Source organism: Protomyctophum parallelum (assembly GCF_964188405.1).
Source record: "Protomyctophum parallelum genome assembly, chromosome: 2".
Lineage (NCBI taxonomy): Eukaryota > Metazoa > Chordata > Actinopteri > Myctophiformes > Myctophidae > Protomyctophum > Protomyctophum parallelum.
The window spans coordinates 45,130,402-45,153,042 of record NC_139699.1 but is presented as its reverse complement, the minus strand read 5'-3'; the positions used below and the strand labels follow the sequence as shown (position 1 = coordinate 45,153,042).

Sequence of the window (22,641 nt, the reverse complement as noted above, 5' to 3'; positions counted from 1 at the left end):
TTATTTCTGGAAACAAAAATTGTTCTTGATGGCATATCATTCTAATTTGGTACCTTTATTTTCACGTGTGCGTGCACATGTGTGCGTGTGCGCGTGTGTGTGTGTAAAGGTGGGTCAAATGAGGATCTGCCCGTTGCTGTTGGACAGAATCCTCATATCTCCATATTTTCTTTATAAATTTATTTTCCCATATAACTTAACACCCTATACTTGATCATATTTCACGGTCACACAAGATAGGAAAATATAGCAGATATACAAGCTGAAAGCGCGTCACACTGCAGATCTGCAATTTTGCTGAATTAGAATCTTAATGGTGAAAAGAAATGTTTTGGACACATGAGTTTTCATCTGACGTCGTGTATGTGTGTGTGTGTGTGTGTGTGTGTGTGTGTGAGTGACATTCTTGTTGTATCATGATTCCAAAAATGTGTCGTAGGCTTGTGATTGTAACATAACTGCACCCATAATGTTTGCATTTTCCTTTTAATGTGTGTGTGTGTGTGTGTGTGTGTGTGCGTGCGTGCGTGCGTGCGTGCGTGTGTGTTTAGGCACCGTGCACGCCAGCCCCTTGGCCGAGGAGGAGGAGGTGAAGCTGGATCAAGGGACCAGCTGTCCGATGTTCTGGACCAGCTTCAGCGGCCTCTGCTACAAGTACATACCCATACCCCTGAGCTGGAACAAGGCGCAGATGAACTGCTACGAGACCTGGAGCCACCCGGAGTTTAGCTGCAACCTGGTGTCCGTCCACAGCCAGGAGGAGCACGACTTCGTCCTGAGCCTGGTCCAGAGGAGTGACCCGTCGGCGCCGCAGGATCGACCCACCTGGATCGGACTGAATGACAACTTTGTGGAGGGCGGATGGATGTGGTCCGATGGGTCCAGTGTGAGGTACACGCAGTGGGAGAGTGGTCCGCCAGCCCACTCCAGTCATAACTGTGTGTATACAATCAGTGAAGGTCAATGGTATAACTACGCATGTTCTTCTGAATATCCTTCTGTGTGCGTGCTCCGTGCAAATTAACACTTCTTGTTGAGTGGAATGTATTGTGTGATTCAACAATTAAAGAGTCTCCACAATAAAAAGAGCATGAGAGCAAGACCAATCGGCTCATGATATTCTTTGTGAGGTCTGTCCTGTGAGGAAGGACAAGGCTCTTGCGTCTTGTCTGGTATGCCTGGCTTGATTCTTTCTGTGACGTGCACCTGGAGCCTCACCTGAGGGTTGCAGGCCTTTCAGGGGCCACGCTTTATCTGCTCCTGTATCAGGTCTTGAAGAGAGGTTAATTGTGCAAGTGTGACCCGTGGCCAATTAAGTCACAGAAACTGTCTCATCAAAGGAACTTCATAAGCAACACAGTAATAATCATATCATTAAGGTGCACTATATTTTAAAGTGCGGTGTGCATTTTTACTGTGAGACCCAATAAAACTTGAGTGTTGAGTGCAACTAGTAACTACATTGTGACACATGCCAGCAGAGGGCATCCAATTGTACATTTCATTATATGTACATGTAGCTACATAAGGTGAATTTATTTTTGCACGGCTTCTTGACTCATTCATTGCAGTAACCTGATAAACATCACTGAGCCTCATACAATACAAACATGTACAATGGCAGTCAGGTGTATAGTAGCAGAAAATGGAGACTAAACAAAAGTGTCTGTCTGTTTCCAGGGGGTCCCCAGCAAAAGTAGTTAATGTAGCATCACATTAATCTTAACCACTTAATCCATTTATAAGCTGCAATATACAGTATATATATATATATATATATATATATATATATATATATATATATATATATTTTTAATCAATGTTTGGAACCTTAAGATCAACTTCCTGCATTCCACCAAAGAAATATTGCGATATAGACTGCAGGAACCCTGTATATTATACAGGGTTTCTGCAGTCATGAAATTCCTGTAAATATTTTGAAATTGGAAGACATTCCAGTCCTGGAAAAGGTTTGGAATTTATCAAGGGTCCTGCGGAATAATAGTGGCCATGCATTGTTTTTTGCCTATTGATTTTGGTAAACTTTCTAAACATGTTACATTACACAATATGTAACACAACAATAACACGTTATTTGCCAAATGGTTAGTTGCATGACTGCAACCTAACGTGTATACCAGTACATGACAAAAACAGATCTACAAGCTCACAACGTGCTGCAGCCCTAGGATAGGTGTAGGCCAGCAAAACATTTGGCAGGAATTTTGGAATGATGGCATTCTATGCAGTGTTGTTTTTGGCAGCAGATTTTTGTTTTAGTTTAGTCTTATTAGTCTTTAGTCTTATTTTTAGTCTCTTGAATAGTTTCAGTCACATTTTAGTCACCTGGAATGTCCTAGTGTTAGTCATACGATTTTAGTCGACTAAATCTACAGGTGATTTAGTCAACTAAAATATTTTTTGGCAGGCCTGAAAATGTGTGGGAACCCAGAATACAATACGTGATATTTAAAAAAAGAAAAAAATGTCAATCAACTTTGACTTTAAAGAGTTTTTTTTTAATTTGTTCAAATAAAGTTAATGGCTTGCAGTGCATACTGCGTTGGAGGCGGCGGCAAGATTTCAAAAACACAATTCTACATACTGTACATACTTGCATACATGCAGTACATATATACATTCATACACAATGTATTAGCGTCCATGTCAGGAGAGCAACGCTGAAATGAACACTGCTCCTCGATGCATCTTTCATAGAAAGAATAAGATCAACGACAGTCAACGTGGTTTTGTTCATCATGGCGATATAACAACAGGTAGCTTTTAGACCGATCTCCAATTTAACATTTCCACAGTGCCGGCAAATATAAATCATCTCTGTATAATACATTTCATTCGATATCACAGTATATAATCTATTATTATTGTTCTTTGTGCTAACATTGGGCCATGATCTTCTTTATAAGCAGAAAACACAGTAACAACAATAATCAGTGCAATGCCCATGTTACGTTAATAAATAGCATCTGGCATTGCCATGCCAATTTCACAAGATGTCACACACAGTATACTGGATGTTCACAGATCTACAGATCCCAGAAGAAAGTCAACGAAATCTGGAAAGACACCGTTAGAGAGCAGACGTCCATACACCAAACCTCTAAGAAAGTACAATGTATTAACCCATTCTGACCTGAGATCAGATTCTAAAAAAATTCTTCTACATCCTGACAGTTTTTCTGAAAAAGCTATGTTTCTATGTCAATGGTTCTTCGATTTTTCAAAAATAGCAGACCTACAAGCTCGTAGCGCGCCACTCGGTGGTGCACTATGAGCATGTAGATCTGCTATTTTTCAATAGCTAAAGCATAACATAACGCTAACACCAAAAGGGGTTCATGTGTTTTCTTTTTCTTTTTCAGCAGGGCAGGAAAATGTCAATCTCAAATACATAAGAGAGAGAGAGACACTTTTCTTTTTTACAGACGATTAAAGGAGGATTTATGTGGGCCCTCTTGTGCAGCATAATGGGCACTAAAGTGTCTATTCACTATAACATTTGGTGACAATAGGAGATCTATACAAGCTCGCAACGTGTCGCGTCGTGAGCTATAGGTAGTCGGCTATTTTCACCCGAAGAGCTTTGGCAGTGAGAAAAAGGCCTAGACCTAGTATAGAGCCCTGGTGGGCCCCAGTCAACAATCAATGTACAGTATAGGGGTTTAAGTGGTTATTACCGTAATTTCACTTTTGACAGTGTGTACAAATGGACCCGTAACAGTGCAGCCATGTACTGTATGGAGCTGTTACACCGGCTCTCACAGACCATATAAGGGCACAACACGCCACCAACGGAGTTAAAGTTTTGATAAGAAATCACGGTATAGGGACATTCGATTAAAACACGGAGCCCGCCAGAAACGAGGAACGCGGAGGCTTAAATTAGTACCCTATAGCCCGCCAAACACGAGACTCTCGTGTTCCAGGGTTTACATTATTTATTCCATGTTTTGATCCGATTGTATCGTTAGCCACCGAAAGCTAACACAACAACATCAAGTATAGGACAGCGGCCATTTTGAAAATGTGCGCGCATCCACTTCCATTCTAAGCCCTGCATTCAAAGCCCTGTATCTCAGAAACGATACTGAGGGGGCCGTTTCTCTGGCCCAGACAAGCGTTTTCAACGGCCTGTAGCAGGTGCTGTGATACTCGCGGTCGGGGTTTTTCCACCAACGACCGAGAGAACAATTAACCGATCACGACACCACACACAGCAGTTGTAACATGCGCTTACGGATATTTGGCTCTTCAAAGTAAGTGGTATACGCGCGATAAAACCCTGGCAATACGCTATCGTGGGATTCATTAATGCTGGCAGGAAATTGGGTTGTTAATGTACTTGCTGCACACACGTTGTGTTGCTCTATCGCTTCATGCTTAATTTATACTCCATTAGAATTGCTCACAACACAAGCTTGTAAATTGTTTGTTTTCGCTGTAATGACTCAGGCCAATTTTGTTAGTGGTCATAATAATTATTATTATAAGGCGGCAAGGCCCCCACTGCTTTGGGGGTATCCTTTTGTAACTGTACATATTTTCACATGAAATGTGTTCTCTGCATTTACCCATCCTATATATATATTAGGACTGGAGCACACCCTGAAATGTCGAATTAGCACCACATGCAGTACATGGATTCTCAAGAACATGAAGAGCAACGTGACAAACAAAAGAAAAGGCCTAACGTTGTTTTTGCTTGTTAATCTCATTTGTTACAAAATGTGTTATTTTTCCCCCCTCATGTTGAAGCTGCCCATAATAACATTACATACAACAACCATACTGCCGGGGACTTCAAGGATGTGATTAATCGAAAGAAAACACAAACATTTGTATGCTCAGCTAAAGGGCAAGTGAGTGTTGTATTTTGTATGTGTTGATGTTCAGTCCCTGATCAGCTGTGTCATTATACTACAGCCCATTTATAGGCTCATGGCTATAATTGCATTGATAGGCATTAGTCATTGGAATTATGTGCATATTCTAATACTTTTAATCTCTGCAGTCTAGAGTTGATTAATTAAATGTGCGGATAGAAATAAAATCACAAATTACATCATAATGCAGAATTAAAAAACCTAAACAGAAAATAAGTTAGTTAGTTAAAATAAATGGCTTTGTTCTGCGTGGACACTTAGTCAGTGAACATTAAGTGCAGGGTGATCATTAATTCACAGCATGGTTTAAAACAAAGACACACATTTTAAGGTAGTTTGTGAATAACACAACCTAATGTTGTGTTTGTATTAACAAACTAACCTGCTGTATAATAGCAACGACACAGACATGGGCGAATGATATACAAATGGTGCTCTGGGTGTTTTATGTGCCGGGACCCATATTGTTCATTAATTGCACCGTACTGCAGTTAATACTGTAATGACTGACTGCTGCTGCGCTGTGATCTACTGCAGCACTTGAGGTCAGAAAACCAAAGTCATATCTCGATCATCCCTGAAAGCTAGACAGTTAGCATTTTGTATTTGTACACGTGCGTGTGTGCGTGTTTGCGTGTGTGTGTGTGTGTGTGTGTGTGTGTGTGTGTGTGTGTGTGTGTGTGTGTGTGTGTTGCATAAGAGCAAAGATGTGTTAAAGTAAGTTAAACTTCTGCCGTGTGGCTGAGCCTTATAGAGTCATCGTTCCAACAATCTCAATAAAGAGCCAAGGAAGTCCAACCAACGAGGACAGTTTATCGGTTCGCACACTGTTACAGTGACATGATGTGTATGTGGAATGTATTTGCATGTATTTGTTAGTCTCACGCGTCTGTGTGTGTGTGTGTGTGCATGTGTGTGTGTGTGTGTGTGTACGTACTGTGAGTCAGTATAAAGGAACCTCATGTCTCATGTCGTTTGCAGTCGCGACGTCAGCATGGCCGCTTCTTTTTACGTGTGTCATTGAGGAGTTTCAACGGCAGGACAGGTTTTAGGCGTGCGGAGGATGGAAAACACTGTCCATCTCAGTTCCGCTGCATGGCCATCTGAACATGGTCAACCTGTGGGTACTCGGTTGGCGTAGAGACCCACTAACTAACTAATTTAGGCCTGACGTAAAAAAAAAAAGGCTTCTGAATATATATTCAAAGATTTGTGCGGCATTTTCGCGATTTAAAAAAAATAGCAGACCTACAAGCTCATAGCGCGCCACTCGGTGGCGCGCTATGAGCTTGTAGATCAGCTATTTTTCAATAGCTAAAGCATTACATGATGCTTTTAAACACCAAAAGGGGTTCCCGTCCCCAAAATGGGTTAAGAGAGATGTGTCTCTTATTAGACGTTGCGTGCTACGTCAGAACCATTGTGACTGTCTTTCTATGATGTCGCGTGTGTTTGTCATTTTAGGGGAGAGGAGGAGGGTCGGGGGGGGGGGGGTGGGTATAGTTCCTCAGCCGCTCGTCTCCAGATCCTCTTCCTGCTTGGAACTGATGTCAGGACTGTCCCTCCAGTAAGTGAAGGGGCTGAAGGCGTCTGGCGACCCCTGGCTCTGGGTCAGCAATGGGAACTCATGGTCTGCCACCTCACACAGGCGCCCATAGCTGAGAGAGAGAGAGAGAGAGAGAGAGAGAGAGAGAGAGAGAGAGAGAGAGAGAGAGAGACAGATGCACGCACGCACGCACGCACACACACCTAGATGAGAAAATGCAGGCACCCTGACACCAGTGTTCAGTATACAAATCGACATTTACATACTGCTGGCAAATATATAAGCGATCGCTTAGGGCAGAACACTTTTTAACATATTGGGCTGTATTTTGCGTGTCTTAAGTACCAGCTCTTATTCCCTAAACTAAAGACCTGGAGGCGTGATCAATGCCATTTGGCTATTCTGAGTGGCCAAAGAACCACTGACATAGAAACACAGCTTTTTTTAGAATCTGATCTCAGGTTAGAATGGGATAAGGGAGATACGGGAGAGAGAGGGGAGGGGAGGGGGGGGACTTACGAGGAGATGTTGGTCTTGGCGTTTTCCTGGACCAGTTCTCCCTTTGGATTGACAGTGAATATTCTGTTCAGAGGAACACCCACCTCCTTATAGGAATACACATCCTACACACGCACACGCACGCACACACACACACACCATTGACAAGAAAAGAGTTACTGAAACTACACTTAATTTTAATGCCAGAACAAAACATCAATCACGCTTTTCTATCAAACTGGACATAAACTGTGTCGATACTGTAAAATAACCTTTTGATTACAAGCTATACCAGCTGAGGAAATGCATCTCTCTTTGTTATCTGATCCTACAACACCCAGAATTCATTGCAAAGGCTTAGTTTCCACGTTTCCAATAATTGCCCCCTATAGTGGCAGAGGGGAGAACGGTTGTAGTCACAGAGCAGACAATCTGTTCTCGCTGATGGACTATTATATGTTAGCTACTACTGATTCTCCATTCATTTCCTCAGTTCCCAGACAAAGAATACGTTGCGTGTATGTGTTTGCGTGCGTGTTTGCGTGCGTGGCGTGGCGTGCGCAGTGATCTCACCGTAGCTCTGTTTCCAAAGGCAGCGTAGAAGGGTTCAGTATTTGGATAGAACAGATTTCTGATATCATTCAGACACTCAATCTTGAACTTCTCCGGTTTCTTCTCAATCACCTCCCTGAGGAGACATTCGCCACATTCTAAACACAACGGTCGCATAATAACGGTCCAACCATACATTCAACATGATTCACATTATATAATGATTCAATATACATTATAATCTGTATAGTGTATAATATCATTAATATGATCGCTATACATTCTACAGCAGTACATTTTTATCTTGTATAGGCTAGTGTTATTTTAGTGTGTCCTAGTTTTCAGTGGTTATACTTTGGTTTTACTTTTCGGACGTGTTCCCTTGTTTTTGTAGTATCGTTTATGTGAACCTTTCTTTGCGTGCGTGCGTGCGTGCATGCGTGCGTGCGTGCGGTACTGTGTGCACTGCGTGTGAGACCTGTGCAAGGCAGAGAACAGACTGCTGGGGCTGAGCAGAACCGGGCCCATGGGCAGCATGGTTCCTCTCTCGCTGACCCAGTGCAGGTATCCTCGGGTCATGTCAGCCATGCCGATGGCCCTCGCCGAGCAGTACATGAACTTATAGCCATTCCTGACAAGAGAGAAGGCAGGGGAGCTAATGATTACTGTGGTTTTCGTCCGACATTAGCTATACAGTACAATTATACGAGACGTTGTTAGGTATTAGGGAAGCTGTACAAAAGGGGACAAATATACAGTATAGAAACCTCTTGCCACATCATGAAAAAGAAAAAAAATATTTTGAATGGGACAGCCAAAACCGTTATTAATTTAGATATAGAGTTCAACACTTTTGTTTGTTTCAGAAACTTTTGTCAGGAATAATCATTTATTGCAGCAATGCTATATTGCATTCAGTTTGGCGTGACTGTGAATCTGTGATACATATACTGTACTACAGATTATCTGTGCAAGCATTACACAGAATAGCTGAGATTACAACCCCCCCCCCCCCCCCCCCCCCCCCCCCCCCCGAAGCCCGAGCCTAAAAATAAAGTCAATAGATGAACAAAACATTGAACCTTTCAATTGAAAAAGTTAAGATACCACATAATATCACAGTACAATCCATAGAATCACCCATTAACATATGAAACTAAATGCCACAGGGAGGAGGCCGGGGAGGTGGAGGGAACTGTGGGGATGAGTGGTTTGTGTGTGTGTGTGTGTGTGTGTGTGTGCGTGTGTGTGTGTGTGTGTGTGTGTGTGTGTGTGTGTGTGTGCGTGCTCACTGGCTGACTCTGTGGTAGAGCCTTGCGATGCCCTGGTGAGTCCAGTCTTTACCCAGGTTTGGCAGGATGTGGCCGAGGGTGTCTGACCTGCAACACAACATTCATCTTTTCAAAATAGTAAAACCCCCCAGAAATGGTTTAACCCATTTTGGTATGAGGTCGATTAAAAGGCTTCAAAATCTGAAAAATAAATCTGAAAAACTTGCAGGTCTGCTATTTTTGAAAAACCCTGAAAATGCGGCACAACACACACACACACACACACACACACCTGGTGATGGTGCCGTCGATGTCGGAGATGACTATCTTGTCGTTCCAGTTCCACAGGTAGATGGTGCCGTGGCAACGGCAGGTGCCCTGGTACTGGGTGGTCACGCTGAACACCACCTCGTTAGGACCCTCCTTCAGCTGCAGGCTGGCCTGCACACACGCACGCACACACGCACACACGCACGCACGCACGCGCACCGCAACAACAATAACAATAAAATGCATGAATAAATGAAAAAGTGAAAGCAGTGGATGTAGCCTACGACTGATGAAAGGCAAACATTAATATTGAAAGACAAAAGAAAGAAAGAAAGAAAGAAAGAAAGAAAGAAAGACAGACAGAAAGAAAGAAAGAAAGAAAGAAAGAAAGAAAGAAAGAAAGAAAGAAAGAAAGAAAGAAAGAAAGACAGACAGACAGACAGAAAGAAAGAAAGAAAGAAAGAAAGAAAGAAAGAAAGAAAGAAAGAAAGAAAGAAAGAAAGAAAGAAAGAAGGCTGAATTAGTACCAGTTGTTCTGACGAGAGGCGGAGTGTCTTTGTATAACAGACACCAGGATTCACGGGGGCTTCCTGCTGACAGGATCCTGACACCTGATTGGACAAGCGGTGGTCCTCATCACTGGATGACGACTCATCCTTCATCCTGTAATATCGATCCACGTTACAAAATGCAACCATAGACAAATCAAGTGGAGTCAAGGGACCCTACCAAACACGGCACGCCACCATGGTATCATGGATTTAATTGCTAAAGACATGTGCCGCGTCACTGGACAACAACAAGTACATTACCATAGTTTTATTAACAAAGCTGTTAAATTCTGGTTTACCTTATCTTAACAGTTTGCCTCCATAAAACGCTTTACGCGCATTTTAATCAAATATTCTACGCTGCCGAGCTCGTTTTATTACCTTTGGAGCATACGCTGAAGTATTTGCTAGCTTTAAACCACGAAAATCCGGCGAAAAATGGTTCGATGGTTTGTTATGATGATGAGACGAGCCGGCGGCCATGACGATGCAGAACTAAACCACAGTGCAGAGCAAGTTGTAGTCCAAACAAACGGCCCGTCCACTTGCATTGGGCTCAATTTCCCAGAAGCCCTAGCAGCCCAGACGGTTTCGTCATCATAACGTGACGGCCTTATTTTAAAACGGCGAATTAAACGCATTAAACAAATGTCGGGTATAGCGTTTTACGCGCAGTGGAACACTGGATTAAACAATTAGCGCCCCCACAAACTGTTAAAGGGTAAGACCACTTTTTTTGAGGTTTGGGTTGTGTAGTTACTTTGCCATGATGCAACTCCAAATGTGGACAAGAAATAAAAAATAACTGCTCCAGTGATTAGAAATTGATAATTCAAAATATGCTCCTCATTGACTTACATTGTAGCTAAAACAGCTCTCAAAGTCACTATTTTAGTACGTAAACAAACACAAACAATGTTGATTCAGACAATATAGAGCATCACCAAAACTCATGTGGTTTTATTTTTTCATAAAAATGTTATCTTCCTGTTGATTTGTCCATTTTATTGGGAAGAAAACCCGGACTGGATCCATGGATCCGGATCCAATTCTTCAAATAGTAAAATCAACAGGAATCTAACATTTTTATGAAAAAGAAAAACAACATGAGTTTTGGTGATGCTCTATATTGTCTGAATCAACTTTGTTTGTGTTTGTTTACGTACTAAAAGAGTGACTTTGAGAGCTGTTTTAGCTACAATGTAAGTCAATGAGGAGCATATTTAGAATTATCAATTTCTAATCACTGGAGCAGTATTTTTTTATTTCTTGTCCACATTTGGAGTTGCATCATGGCAAAGTAACTACACAACCCAAACCTCAAAAAAAGTGGTCTTACCCTTTAATATACAATACGTACTGTATGTGCGTGCGTGCGTGAGAAAAGGTTTGAAGGTTTCTATACTCACGTGCTCACACCGTTTCCCTGCTCTCCACCTGCATCTGTCAGAGAGTCCTTAGAATGAAGAGAAGCAAAGTCAATTCTATATATATTACTATACTCAAAGATTACGCATAACCAGTGTTCTTTATGGCAGCAAATTTTGATTTTAGTTTTAGTCATAGTCATTTAGTTTTAGTTACATTTTAGTCACCCGGAATGTTTTAGTGTTAGTCTAGTTTTAGTCGACTAAATGTCATAAGATTTTAGTCGACTAAATCTAGTTGGTTTAGTCGACTAAAATTGATTTTGGCTGGCTTTGATGCCGTCTTAATGACTGATTTTACGTTACGAAAATAGCTGATCTACAAGCTCACAACGCGTCTCGCTCTGCTATTTTCAGCATGCAACCAAGTGTAAAATTAATCACTTATAGCCTACTGGATCTCTTGTCCACTAGTCCCTTCCTAGCATTTTAGTCTAGCTTCTACGTGTTGACGAAATTGTCAATACATTCAGTCTTAGTTTTAGTCATCATAGCTTATAGCTTTCATTTAGTTTCCATTTAGTTTTCGTCAGTGAAAAAAACGGACATTTTTCCTCTCAGTTTCAGTCGACAAAAACAACACTACGCATAACAGCCCAAACTCTAGAAGAACATCTTACATGCCTGCAATGCATACACTGTTTTCGCCAGATACAGTATACTGTATGTCGTTTTGTTTTTTCCTTGTGTAGAGAGACTGGAAACTGAAGTCAGGGAGGACGGAAGAAACATGCAACGCCAAATGGAATGGAATCGTGTACATTATGATCATGTGGTTGATGGCGATCTGTTAGCCAACATTGTTGTTAGTTTAAACCCCATTTTGTGCGGGAACCCCTGTTGGTGTTTTAAGCATTATTTTATGCTTTAGCTATTGAAAAGTTCGCGCACCGAGTGCCGTGCTATGAACTTGTAGGTCTGCTATTTTTGAAAAATCGTAAAAATGTGACGCAACTCTTTGAATATTATGAGTATTATTTCAGAGTGAACGTTTTTAACTCAAGTCTTTGCTTCTGGGGAGTCAACATATTTTCAGATGGGGGTCGGCGGCCAAATACAGATAATTCTGGGGATCCTTGACGAAGGTTGAGAACCACTGACATAGAAACATGAGGTTTAACCCTGTGAGAACCACTGACATAGAAACATGAGGTTTAACCCTGTGAGAACCACTGACATAGAAACATGAGGTTTAACCCTGTGAGAACCACTGACATAGAAACATGAGGTTTAACCCTGTGAGAACCACTGACATAGAAACATGAGGTTTAACCCTGTGAGAACCACTGACACGGAAACATGAGGTTTAACCCTGTGAGAACCACTGACACGGAAACATGAGGTTTAACCCTGTGAGAACCACTGACACAGAAACATGAGGTTTTTCAGAAAGCTTTTAGGATTTAGATATGTTTAAGAATCGTTCTCAGGTCTAAACGGGTTAATGATTAGTAAACGTTAACTCACTGATTTGGAGTCACTGTTTCTGCCTCTCCATGAAAACCACCAGCGACCGCCTTTCTTGGGCATCTTGTCTTTCATGATGCTGTCCACCGAGGTCTGCACATAACCATCCAATCAGAGAACAGCACACAGCAGACAGCCACGCAATCAAACAAAAGACAACCCACCCAATCAAACAGACAAAACGCCCAGTCAAATAACAGACAAAACATACAATACAACGACCCAATCAAACGACAGACACAAACATACAACCACCCAATCAAAATGAGAGACACGATAAATGAGAGACACGATAAACAACTGCCCAATCAATCAGGTGAACACAACTCAAATAATAATAAAAAAATGAAAACAACAGAAAATAAACTATTTTAAAACACAGAAATGATGAAGAGACAAACACTGGTTGAAAAACAAAAAAGTCCAAACTCAGAAAATTAACTGATTCACACATAATGGCAGCTGTCAAAATGGAAATAAATATATGTAGTGAATACAATCAATGACAACAGGCTAACAAATTAACCCATTTTGGTCGGGAACCCCTTTTTGGTGTTAGCATTATGTTATGCTTTAGCTATTGAAAAATAGCAGACCTACAAGCTCATAGCGCGCCACCGAGTGGCGCACTACGAGCTTGTAGGTCCGCTATTTTAGAAAAAATCGACATTGACATTTTTAGAATCTGATCTCAGGTCAAAAATGGGTTAATAGAAGAAATCAACTAACGGAGATTGCAAGAAACGGTAAAATGAAACTGAACGGGCTGAATGAGAGTGACTGGCAATGGACCACGGACTGAGGTGAGAGAATACAAAGAATCACACATGAGACAGAGAGAGAAAGGGAGATGGGTTCACACACAGATGCATACAACAAGATAGCTCTGAGAGATACCGTAGACTGTAGAGAGAGAGAGAGAGAGAGAGAGAGAGAGAGAGGAGTCATGGAACACAGGTTGACAGTTTGACAATATGCAGTGGCGTGCACAGACATTTAGAGGGGCAGGTGCTCAAGTGAAAAGAAAGGGCACCTTAATTGTGCAGCGCGTGGAAACCGGCCGGTTGCCTTAATAGTGTGAGATGTATAGATTTTGGGGCCTAGAATTGAGCAATGTCATACCATGGTACACAACACATATTGTACAGTGTACAATATGTACACTGTACATTTTCTTTTCAAAAGGGCACATTGGGTGCTTTAGCACCCCCTAGTGTCTATTAGTGCACGCCACTGACAATACACGAACGGACAGACAGACAGACAGACAGACAGACAGACAGACAGACAGACAGACAGACAGACAGACAGACAGACAGACAGACAGACAGACAGACAGACAGAAACAATGGCTGACAGTAACAGGTGGACATGGTAGCATGTCAGTTATACAACAGTATCTATACTACTTATAGTCAGAGCCGGCTTTATAGCTCCCTATGTTGCTCAGCAACATTTTTGTTGATGGAGTCCTGAAAGGAACCTTATTTTAATATTCTTCAGCAGAGCCGAACAAATGTCACTTGACAGAATCATTAAGCGTTGTTTAGAACTGTTGTATAAAACCTGTATCACATCTGAGGTGGTGCTGTTGATCTGTGAACAAACGTGACCAGATTTGACTGAGAGCCTGCCATCGTGCAAATTCCAGCTTTTCACCAGAGGAGGAAAAACTTATTTTTCCCCCCCCCAAAAAAATGAGTTAATAGTACAGGCAGACTCTTCACATACTAGAGCATGTCTGAAATAAATGTGAGAGCTGAAATCGACATGTAAATATGAAATAAACATGTAGCTATAGGTGTAATGTTAGAGTCCACAGAAGCGAACCTTTCAAGCCTGTTTTCTCAACTCGCTGTTTCTCTGCAAGACATTACTCTATAAGCCAAAAAATAATCCAATGGCAGTCTCCCATTCACGGTGGGTCACAAATGACGGAATGCAGTTCCGTTATGCAGTCGTATATACCAACACACCCTCTCATGTGATGTTGCTTAAGTGAGAGACAGAAGATGACAGACGAATTCAGACGGACAGACAACAACAACATGTAAACAACACGTTAAGCCATGCGTGAAGCAACATACAGCCTGTGCTTGTGTGGCGCCAAACAGACTGGGGAGACAGTAAGAGAACAGACCAAACGCAGCGTACACATAACTCAGACACCATGAGCACTTAGGTCACGGACACACACACACGCACACGCACACACACACACACACACACACACACACACACACACACACACACACACACACACACACACACACACACACACACACACACACACAGAATTGTGAGGTGCAGAGGGGTGGACAAACAGAATAACAACAAAGAAGGGAAGATACATGTTATTTGAATGTTGGGACAAACTAAAATATTTCACTTGGGTATATCTCTTGTAGATAATTAATCCTGTAGATAATTCATCTTAAATGTCTATTAATATGCATTGTCCTGTCAAAATAAACAAAGTAAATAAAGTAAAGTCAATTATTATACAGGTTGGTGTGGCAATTGTAAACGTCAGGAACGTCTGTTATGTGAAAATAACTGTATTGCTGATGTAGTCTATATCTGACTTTGCCCGTAGTGCCCCTCTCATATACCATGCCTGACTTGCAAAGTCAACATACTGTAAATGCCACACACACACACACACACACACACACACACACACACACACACACACACACACACACACACACACACACACACACACACACACACACACACACACACACACACACACACATACACACACACACACACACACACACACACACACACACACACACACATTACATGATCCTTGTTCAATCACTGAATGTAGTTACAGTAACAAATATCTTTCAGCAGATGATTCTGTGAAGAGGTTTCATCCACCACTTCAAATACTCTTGTCTTGTAAAGCACCATATTCTTTCAGAGACCGACACATTTAACACAGTTCATGACCGAATGCTATGGAGATGGAAATTAATTAATTGATTATGCGTAGCCTATTTAATATATGCCCAGAATAGGGAAGCTATAGGGTCCATGTGGTTAATAACCACACCAAAGTGAATATCACAGTAAGGAGAATCAATGAAAGTACTGTTTAGCGTTCCACTAAAGGAACAGGAACGAAAGGACAGATAAAACACACTGCAAACATCAAGACATTATTTAACAAATTCTTATAATCCTCAAAGACCGTGCTATTATTTCTCTATTCAGCCAGAGATGTTTTTCGAGAAAAAGAAAAAGAAAACTAAATTAAAAGGAAATTACACTGAGTAATTGACCTCATTTCCTGTGTCGTGGAGTAATACAACATCATATAGAAAAACATCACAATACATCAGAAGATCAGGAAAAGAAAAAAAACAAAAGGTTTACATGTGAATTAGATATAGGTTTACAAATACAAAGCAAAGACACATTTCAAAACGATCTAAAAACAGTGTACATATTGTGGGGGTCTGTATGCTCACCAAGGTTTTAAAACGACTCAAGGGGTACCAATGTGGTCAATTTTAATGTCATTTGCAGGTAATTCCATGTATTAGTTCAGAGTTCACTTTTGGTACCTTGAATTTGGGGGAATTACTTGACCGGGTGTGGTCCATAAAAGTCTACCTTTTCTACTTAACTTTTACTTTTAACTAAGCATTATGTAATACTTTAGCTATTGAAAAATAGCGCGCCACCGAGTGGCGTGCTTCGAGCTTGTAGGTCTGCTATTTTTTTTTAATCCTGAAAATGTGGTGCAAATGTTTGAATATATATTTTTTCAGAGCGAGCGTTTTTAACTCAAATCTTTGCTTTGGTCCCTGGAACAACATATTTTCAAATGGGGGTCGGTGGCCAATTACATATATTTTTGGTGATGAAAATGTTTGCGAACGGCTGACATAGAAACATAATAATAATAATAAACTTTATTTGTATAGCACTTTTCATACATAAATGCAGCTCAAAGTGCTTCACAGGGCAGGATACAAAAATAAAATACAATAAAACACAAGTAGTTTAAAAAAAAGAGAACAAAACCGAATATAAGAACATAAAATAAATAAAAATAAAAATAAAACTCAACTAAAAGCAAGGGTGAAGAGGTGAGTCTTGAGTTGAGATTAAAAAATGTCTACAGAGGGTACGTGTCTGAGCTCGAATGGAAGTTTATTCCAGGCTGTTGGGCCATAGAAGCAAAAAGCAGCCTCACCATACTTTTTTGTGCACATTCTTTTAGGCACTTCAAGTAGGCCAGCATTGGAGGACCTAAGGGGGCGGCTAGGGACATATCTAGGTAGGCAGTCACGGAGGGTTTTTTCAGAAAACTCTCAGGATGTAGAAGACATTCGTAGAATCGTTCCCAGGTCAAAATGGGTTAATGCTTCACTATTTCTTCATTGTTTTACTGTACATATATTACATGCAGCATGTATGTGTGAGTCACTGTGTGGTCTTACCTGTGGCAGAGGCTTCTGATAGACCTGCATGGCCAACATGAGAGGGGCAGCGGTGTTCCAGTTGTAATACCTGAGATGGTTACATAGAGGGCGCTCTCGTCACATCAACCCTCAAATAATCAACACCACAATTTCCAAGCACCTCTAGTCTAGTCCTAGTCAAACAGACTGTTTTTTTGTTTTTTACAGTCTACGATAAATCTCTTTGCCTCCCCCCCCCCCCCCCCCCAGAATAGGGATGCTGGGGGTCACGTGGTTTATCACAACAAATAATTACGATATTGATTACATTTACACATGTCTTATTAAAAGCTAAATCAATTAATTAATAAAATCAACTACTTGGTTCCTATCTTGACGACTAGGTTGGGGTCGTCGATGACGGACGGGTTTTCAGAAAACTGCTGGTGAGAGACAGCCTTCTCCAGGAACTGTTCTGTTGCACACACACACACACACACACACACACACACGCACACGCACACAAACGCACACACACACACACACACACACACACACACACACACACACACACACACACACACACACACACCATCATAATTGTAACCACTTTTAATATCCTTTTATATGTTGGCTATTCAAAATGTACGTGTCACTTCGTGCTTTTACATAATATGCTATTTTTGAAATGTTTGGAAAGATATTGAAAATGTTTGGAAAATGTTGAATAATTTTGATATATATATATATATATATATATATATTAGGGCTGTCAAATGATTAAAAATTTTAATCAAGATTAATCACAGCTTCAAAATTTATTTAATCATGATTAATCACCATTCGAACTATGTCCAAAATACGCCATGTTTTCCTGTTTATTGTTGTGGAAATGGAAATATAAATGACAGAAAGCGGATATACATTTGTTTTTTAATGATTTTTGTTTTCTAATGCATTTAGTATAGACATGATGTGATGTGAGCATTTGTAGGCCTAGCCTACACTTTGAGTTAAATCAACACTGGCTTTTGGCCATGTAGACTGCGGTCCCCCAGGAGGAAGTCACTAATGTTGCTCTGGAGAGGGAAGTCTGGAACACTCTGGTGGAGCTGTTGCCCCCGCGACCCGACTAGGGATAAGCGGTTGAAGATGGATGGATGGATGAATGGAGACTGGGGTCCCAGTCCAGAGATGAAAATCATAATAAAATGGCCTAGCCTACTTTCTATCAATTTAATTTGGGGGTCCTTGAAATTAAAATAGCTGAGAAGCAATGGGTTAAACTGTAGACTATAGTTAATTGAAATTCACAAAATACAATAATGGCACATAAGCATTTTTGGAAACAGGGCTTGGTTTAGAAAAGCCTATATTTTGCGCTAAAGTAATTATTGAATAACATATAAATGTAGGTTTTAAGGCTAGAATGGCATTGTAGTGGACTGTAGTGAGAGGCGAGATTGTCTCTCCTTCATTGCGGGACTGCAGGACTAGTCTGGAGATAGTTAGTCGTGAATCAGCTTCAGTCAGTGTTTTGGTTCGTACCTGGAGTTGTGCATTATCTCCGCTGTGCACAGCAGCACAGGGGAACTGTCTTTAATATATCCATGGTCGTTTTCAGTTGCTTTCCATGTGCGACACAAAAGTACCATGTGTTTGTTTTGGTAATAGCCTACTGCAGGCGCAGCCATGCTGATTCACGTAATCGCGTAGGACAAAACGAAACCAGCCGGACAAACATTAATGGCATTTTCAAAATGTCCACAAGTTGCGACGGACGCGAGTGATTCTTGCAGCGCGCTGATAGCTAACACTAGTAGTGTGTGTGTGTGCAGTGTAGCCTAATGGGGCTTTGCTAGGCAGACAAAGTAACGCAACAGAGTTACAGAATCAAACCACTTTGCAACCAAACTACAATACACAAGCTATCTCTCTGGTGTTGTTCAATCATGACTGTGTGCTACACAGTGACAGATTTGTTATGCTCTGGACGTTCCTGAGCCACGCGCACGGGCGCATGTTAGGGGGAACACTAACATGCGTTAATTGCGTTAAATATTTTAACGCAATTAATTAACGCAATTGATTAATGCCATTAACGCGTTATTTTTGACAGCCTTAACAGTTTCCGTGCTTTGAATGGATTACTCCAGGTTAATGTCGCTGCCATATCGGACATACGCGAGTTTTGTTTTATGTGTTTAATCCGCCGTAATGTAAACAAAAAAAATAAAATTCTTCTTCGCCGCGGAGAAAGAGAGTAGGTGCATCTGTTGTGATAAAAAAACCGGAAATCGTCACATGCTGTGGGCTGCTAGGGCTTCTGGGAAATTGAGGCCAATGTAAACGAATGGGGTGCAACGCCTCATTGAGACCAGTCTTGTGTGCGTCTTCCGGGTGCACCAAGATGGTGGATGCTACACTCGGATCATAACAAACCAGGGGAGCTTTTTTTGCTGGATTTTCGCGGATTAAAAGCCCAAATAATTCAGCGTATGCTCTAAAGGTAATACAACAATCTCGGCAGTGAAGGGGGGTTGATTAAAAGTCCGGTAAATCGTTTTCCGCAGTCAAACTGTTAATATATATATATATATATAATATATATATATATATATATATATATATATATATATATATTTTTTTTTTATATAGCCTAGGGCCTAAATCTTCTCTTCCGGGGGTCCCTGCAGGGGGTCCTTTATAGGGCTTTAAGCAACTAGTCGACTATTCAACTAGTCTACTAGTAAATCCACTAGTAAGATTTTTTTTTTCCAGCTAAATTATAGTTATAGTCACCAATGTAGTCACCAATGTTATTTTTTTTAACTTTAACTTTTACATAATAGGTAGGCCTAGTTAAACAAATAGTCGACTAGTAAAAATCAATTGAAAGCCCTAGTCCTTGACATGAAACACTTTGAGCACCACTGCTGTATGCACTCATACTGTACTGTCTGTGTGTGTACCTCTTGTGATCTCTGTGTTGTCAGTGAGCCCTCCGCACAGAGAGATGGCGACGTGGGGCATATCGCCCAGCTGCTCCGAGAGGCTGTCCACTCCACTGTCCATCCCACTGCTGGCCACCGACTCTGGGGACTGGTTGGCACTCCGTACGGCCAGCATCATGGCGTCTGAGCCGCCCCGAACCGAACCACCACCATTATCGCTGCATGGCAGAGAGAGAGAGAGAGAGAGAGAGAGAGAGAGTTACGCCAAAGCTCCACTGCAGCCGTCGAGCGTCGTGTCTGCGTCAACACAGGGAATGTTCCCTTTTAGTGCTGCCGATTTTTTTTACATTTAAGTTAGTTAGTTAGTTTCATTTACTAGCCCTTACCCGTTGTGAAATACTTGCCTATACTATATTCCTCAAAGACCGTGCCCTGCTATTATTTCTCTATTCAGCCCGAGATGTTTTTTGAGAAAAAGAAAAAGAAAACATTAGATATAGACTTGCGTAGAAATTACACTGAGTAATTGAACTCATTTTCCGTGTCGTCGAGTAATACAACGCCTTGGGTCCGCTGCGGGTACTGCGCCCTGGGTGCGTTTTCGCATTTTTAATGCACTAATAAATTAATTATTAATCAATAATGTGTAAAATCGAAAAAGGGGCTTCGTCACGCCCTCCATATTATTATGGTCAATGCCTGTGGGAAAAGTGGGAGTGATTGGTGCAGGCAGTGAGGAGCTACGACAGTCACAGTGACACACATTCAGACACACATTCAGACAGACATTGACTGGGTTTCTCGAACGCATGTGGTGTAAGACTTGTAGTGCCGCAAATGCTCAGTTGCTCCTCTAGGCCGCACACAGAAGCCTGTGAACATAGACATTTCGTGCATAGATGTGCCACGCAATGGTAGGCCTGAGGCCTGGTATGGTAGGCCTCAGGCCTCAGGTCTACCATTCTGAAATGTAATTTAATGTAATTTAATATTTGGACTGCTGGACAGCTGACAGTAGGCTCTCTTTACTCTTATATATATAGTAAAAAGAAAAACAGTAACAACAACAACAGTAGCAACTCTAACACAATTATTTTCATGGCAAAAATGCAGGACATCAGTGGCAAATGCAACTAGTGAGACATGGTATCATTTAGTGCCTTAATGGCAATAAGAATGAAGGGATTTTTAATGATGTTACGGTTAGCTTTTGGTACTTTGTATACCGTCTACCAGATCGAGGGAAGTAGTTGGAACTCCCTGCAGAGTGGATGAGAGGAGGTCATTTGCTATCTTGACAGCTTTTCTTTCCCGAAGTACTTCCTACAACTTAATTGTTTCAGTCTGTTCCCAATGAAGAACGCAGCGCAACACAGTAGGTGGAGCTTTGCCGTGCGTGCGTGTGTACTGTACATGTGCTACTACTGTGTGTGCATGTGTCTGTGTGTATACCTTTTAGGGAAGTACAGTGCAGCCACGTCAGGGTCCATGTCTGTGATGTCATCCAGGTAGACCCCGTCAGAACCCAGGTGTTCACTCCTCTTCTCTGTAATCAATGACACGTGACATCATCAATAACACACCTGGTGAATCAGGGCTGGTCAACCAACCAAAAATATATCAAAACCGATATTTTAAACCAATAAAACACACGCACGCACACACTCACGCACAAACCTTTCTTCTTTGATGGAGAGTCTGTCCGTCTGTTTGGACTGTCTCTGTTTCCGCGCATCTCCATGAATTCAGGCAGCATCACCGGAGACATTGCAAGAGCCTCCACCTCTCCGCATGAAGCCCCCGCGTTCTCCTCCATGTCCCTCAGAGCCTCCAGCACCTCTCCACACGACGCTCCCACGTTCTCCATTTCCCTCAGAGCCTCCACCACCTCTCCACACGACGCTCCCACGTTCTCCTCCATGTCCCTCAGAGCCTCCACCACCTCTCCACACGACGCGCCCACGTTCTCCATGTCCCTCAGAGCCTCCAGCACCTCTCCACACGACGCTCCCACGTTCTCCATTTCCCTCAGAGCCTCCAGCACCTCTCCACACGAAGACCCCGCGTGGTCCTCCATTTCCCTCAGAGCCTCCGCCATTTCTCCACACGACGCGCCCACATTCTCCACCATGTCCCTCCCTGGGAGGAAGAGGAGAAACAGGACGAGTTGACAGCGTTAGTACAGTATAGCCACACCTATACTTCTTTACATGTAACCCATTAAGACCAAGAGGCCAATTCTACAAATGCCTTCTAAATGAGTAGCTGTCAAACCTTTTCGCAATTCAAAATTGTTCGACTTTCAAGATGTTGTTGTTAAAATGCACTGAGTGACATTACGTGCCACTCGGTGCTTGTAGGGTCTGCTAGTTTTGAAAAATCGTAAAAATGCGGCACAAATCTTTGAATGGGTATTATGTTCTTTCAGAGCGATTTTTTATTTTATTTCGACGTCAGGCCTAAATCGGTTAATAGAGAGTATGCACATGCATGATTTTCCCATCAGGACACGCCCCCCCCCCCCTCTCATCTAAACTGAGTGTTGGAGTTTGGAAGTGCTTGTTGGAAATCACTCAACCGTCCTGCGTACCACCTGTTTCTAAATGTCACATAATGCAGGAGGCAGCAAAATGTTGTGTTATTGAAAACAAGCACTTCCTAACTCTGACACTTCGAAAAATAATCAAATGCAGGGCATTTCTTGACAGAAAGTAGCTCATAAAATTTCTATGAAACAAATACTTTGCCGATAGAAAGAGGATAATTCAAGCTTTTCGTAC

General features: G+C 41.8%; 1 protein-coding gene across 4 annotated transcripts in view; it reads right to left on the bottom strand.

Moving 5' to 3' along the window:
* Positions 1-2,497: 2,497 nt before the first annotated feature.
* The window catches only part of lpin1a (lipin 1a), a 58,964-nt gene continuing 38,820 nt past the window's right edge, over positions 2,498-22,641 (bottom strand). For 3 of the 4 annotated variants that reach the window (XM_083792806.1, XM_083792807.1, XM_083792809.1), the window contains exons 10-23: positions 21,539-22,000; positions 21,314-21,407; positions 19,880-20,079; positions 17,289-17,382; positions 16,947-17,016; positions 12,487-12,579; positions 11,002-11,048; positions 9,569-9,704; positions 9,064-9,212; positions 8,793-8,879; positions 7,979-8,131; positions 7,522-7,636; positions 6,970-7,073; positions 2,498-6,562 (exon numbers count right to left, since the gene is read on the bottom strand). In XM_083792806.1, coding sequence (XP_083648932.1) covers positions 6,412-6,562; positions 6,970-7,073; positions 7,522-7,636; positions 7,979-8,131; positions 8,793-8,879; positions 9,064-9,212; positions 9,569-9,704; positions 11,002-11,048; positions 12,487-12,579; positions 16,947-17,016; positions 17,289-17,382; positions 19,880-20,079; positions 21,314-21,407; positions 21,539-22,000 — 1,955 coding nt within the window. In that variant the 3' untranslated portion in view covers positions 2,498-6,411. The remainder of the gene's footprint in view (positions 6,563-6,969; positions 7,074-7,521; positions 7,637-7,978; positions 8,132-8,792; positions 8,880-9,063; positions 9,213-9,568; positions 9,705-11,001; positions 11,049-12,486; positions 12,580-16,946; positions 17,017-17,288; positions 17,383-19,879; positions 20,080-21,313; positions 21,408-21,538; positions 22,001-22,641) is intronic. The other variant, XM_083792808.1, reaches the window with a different exon arrangement.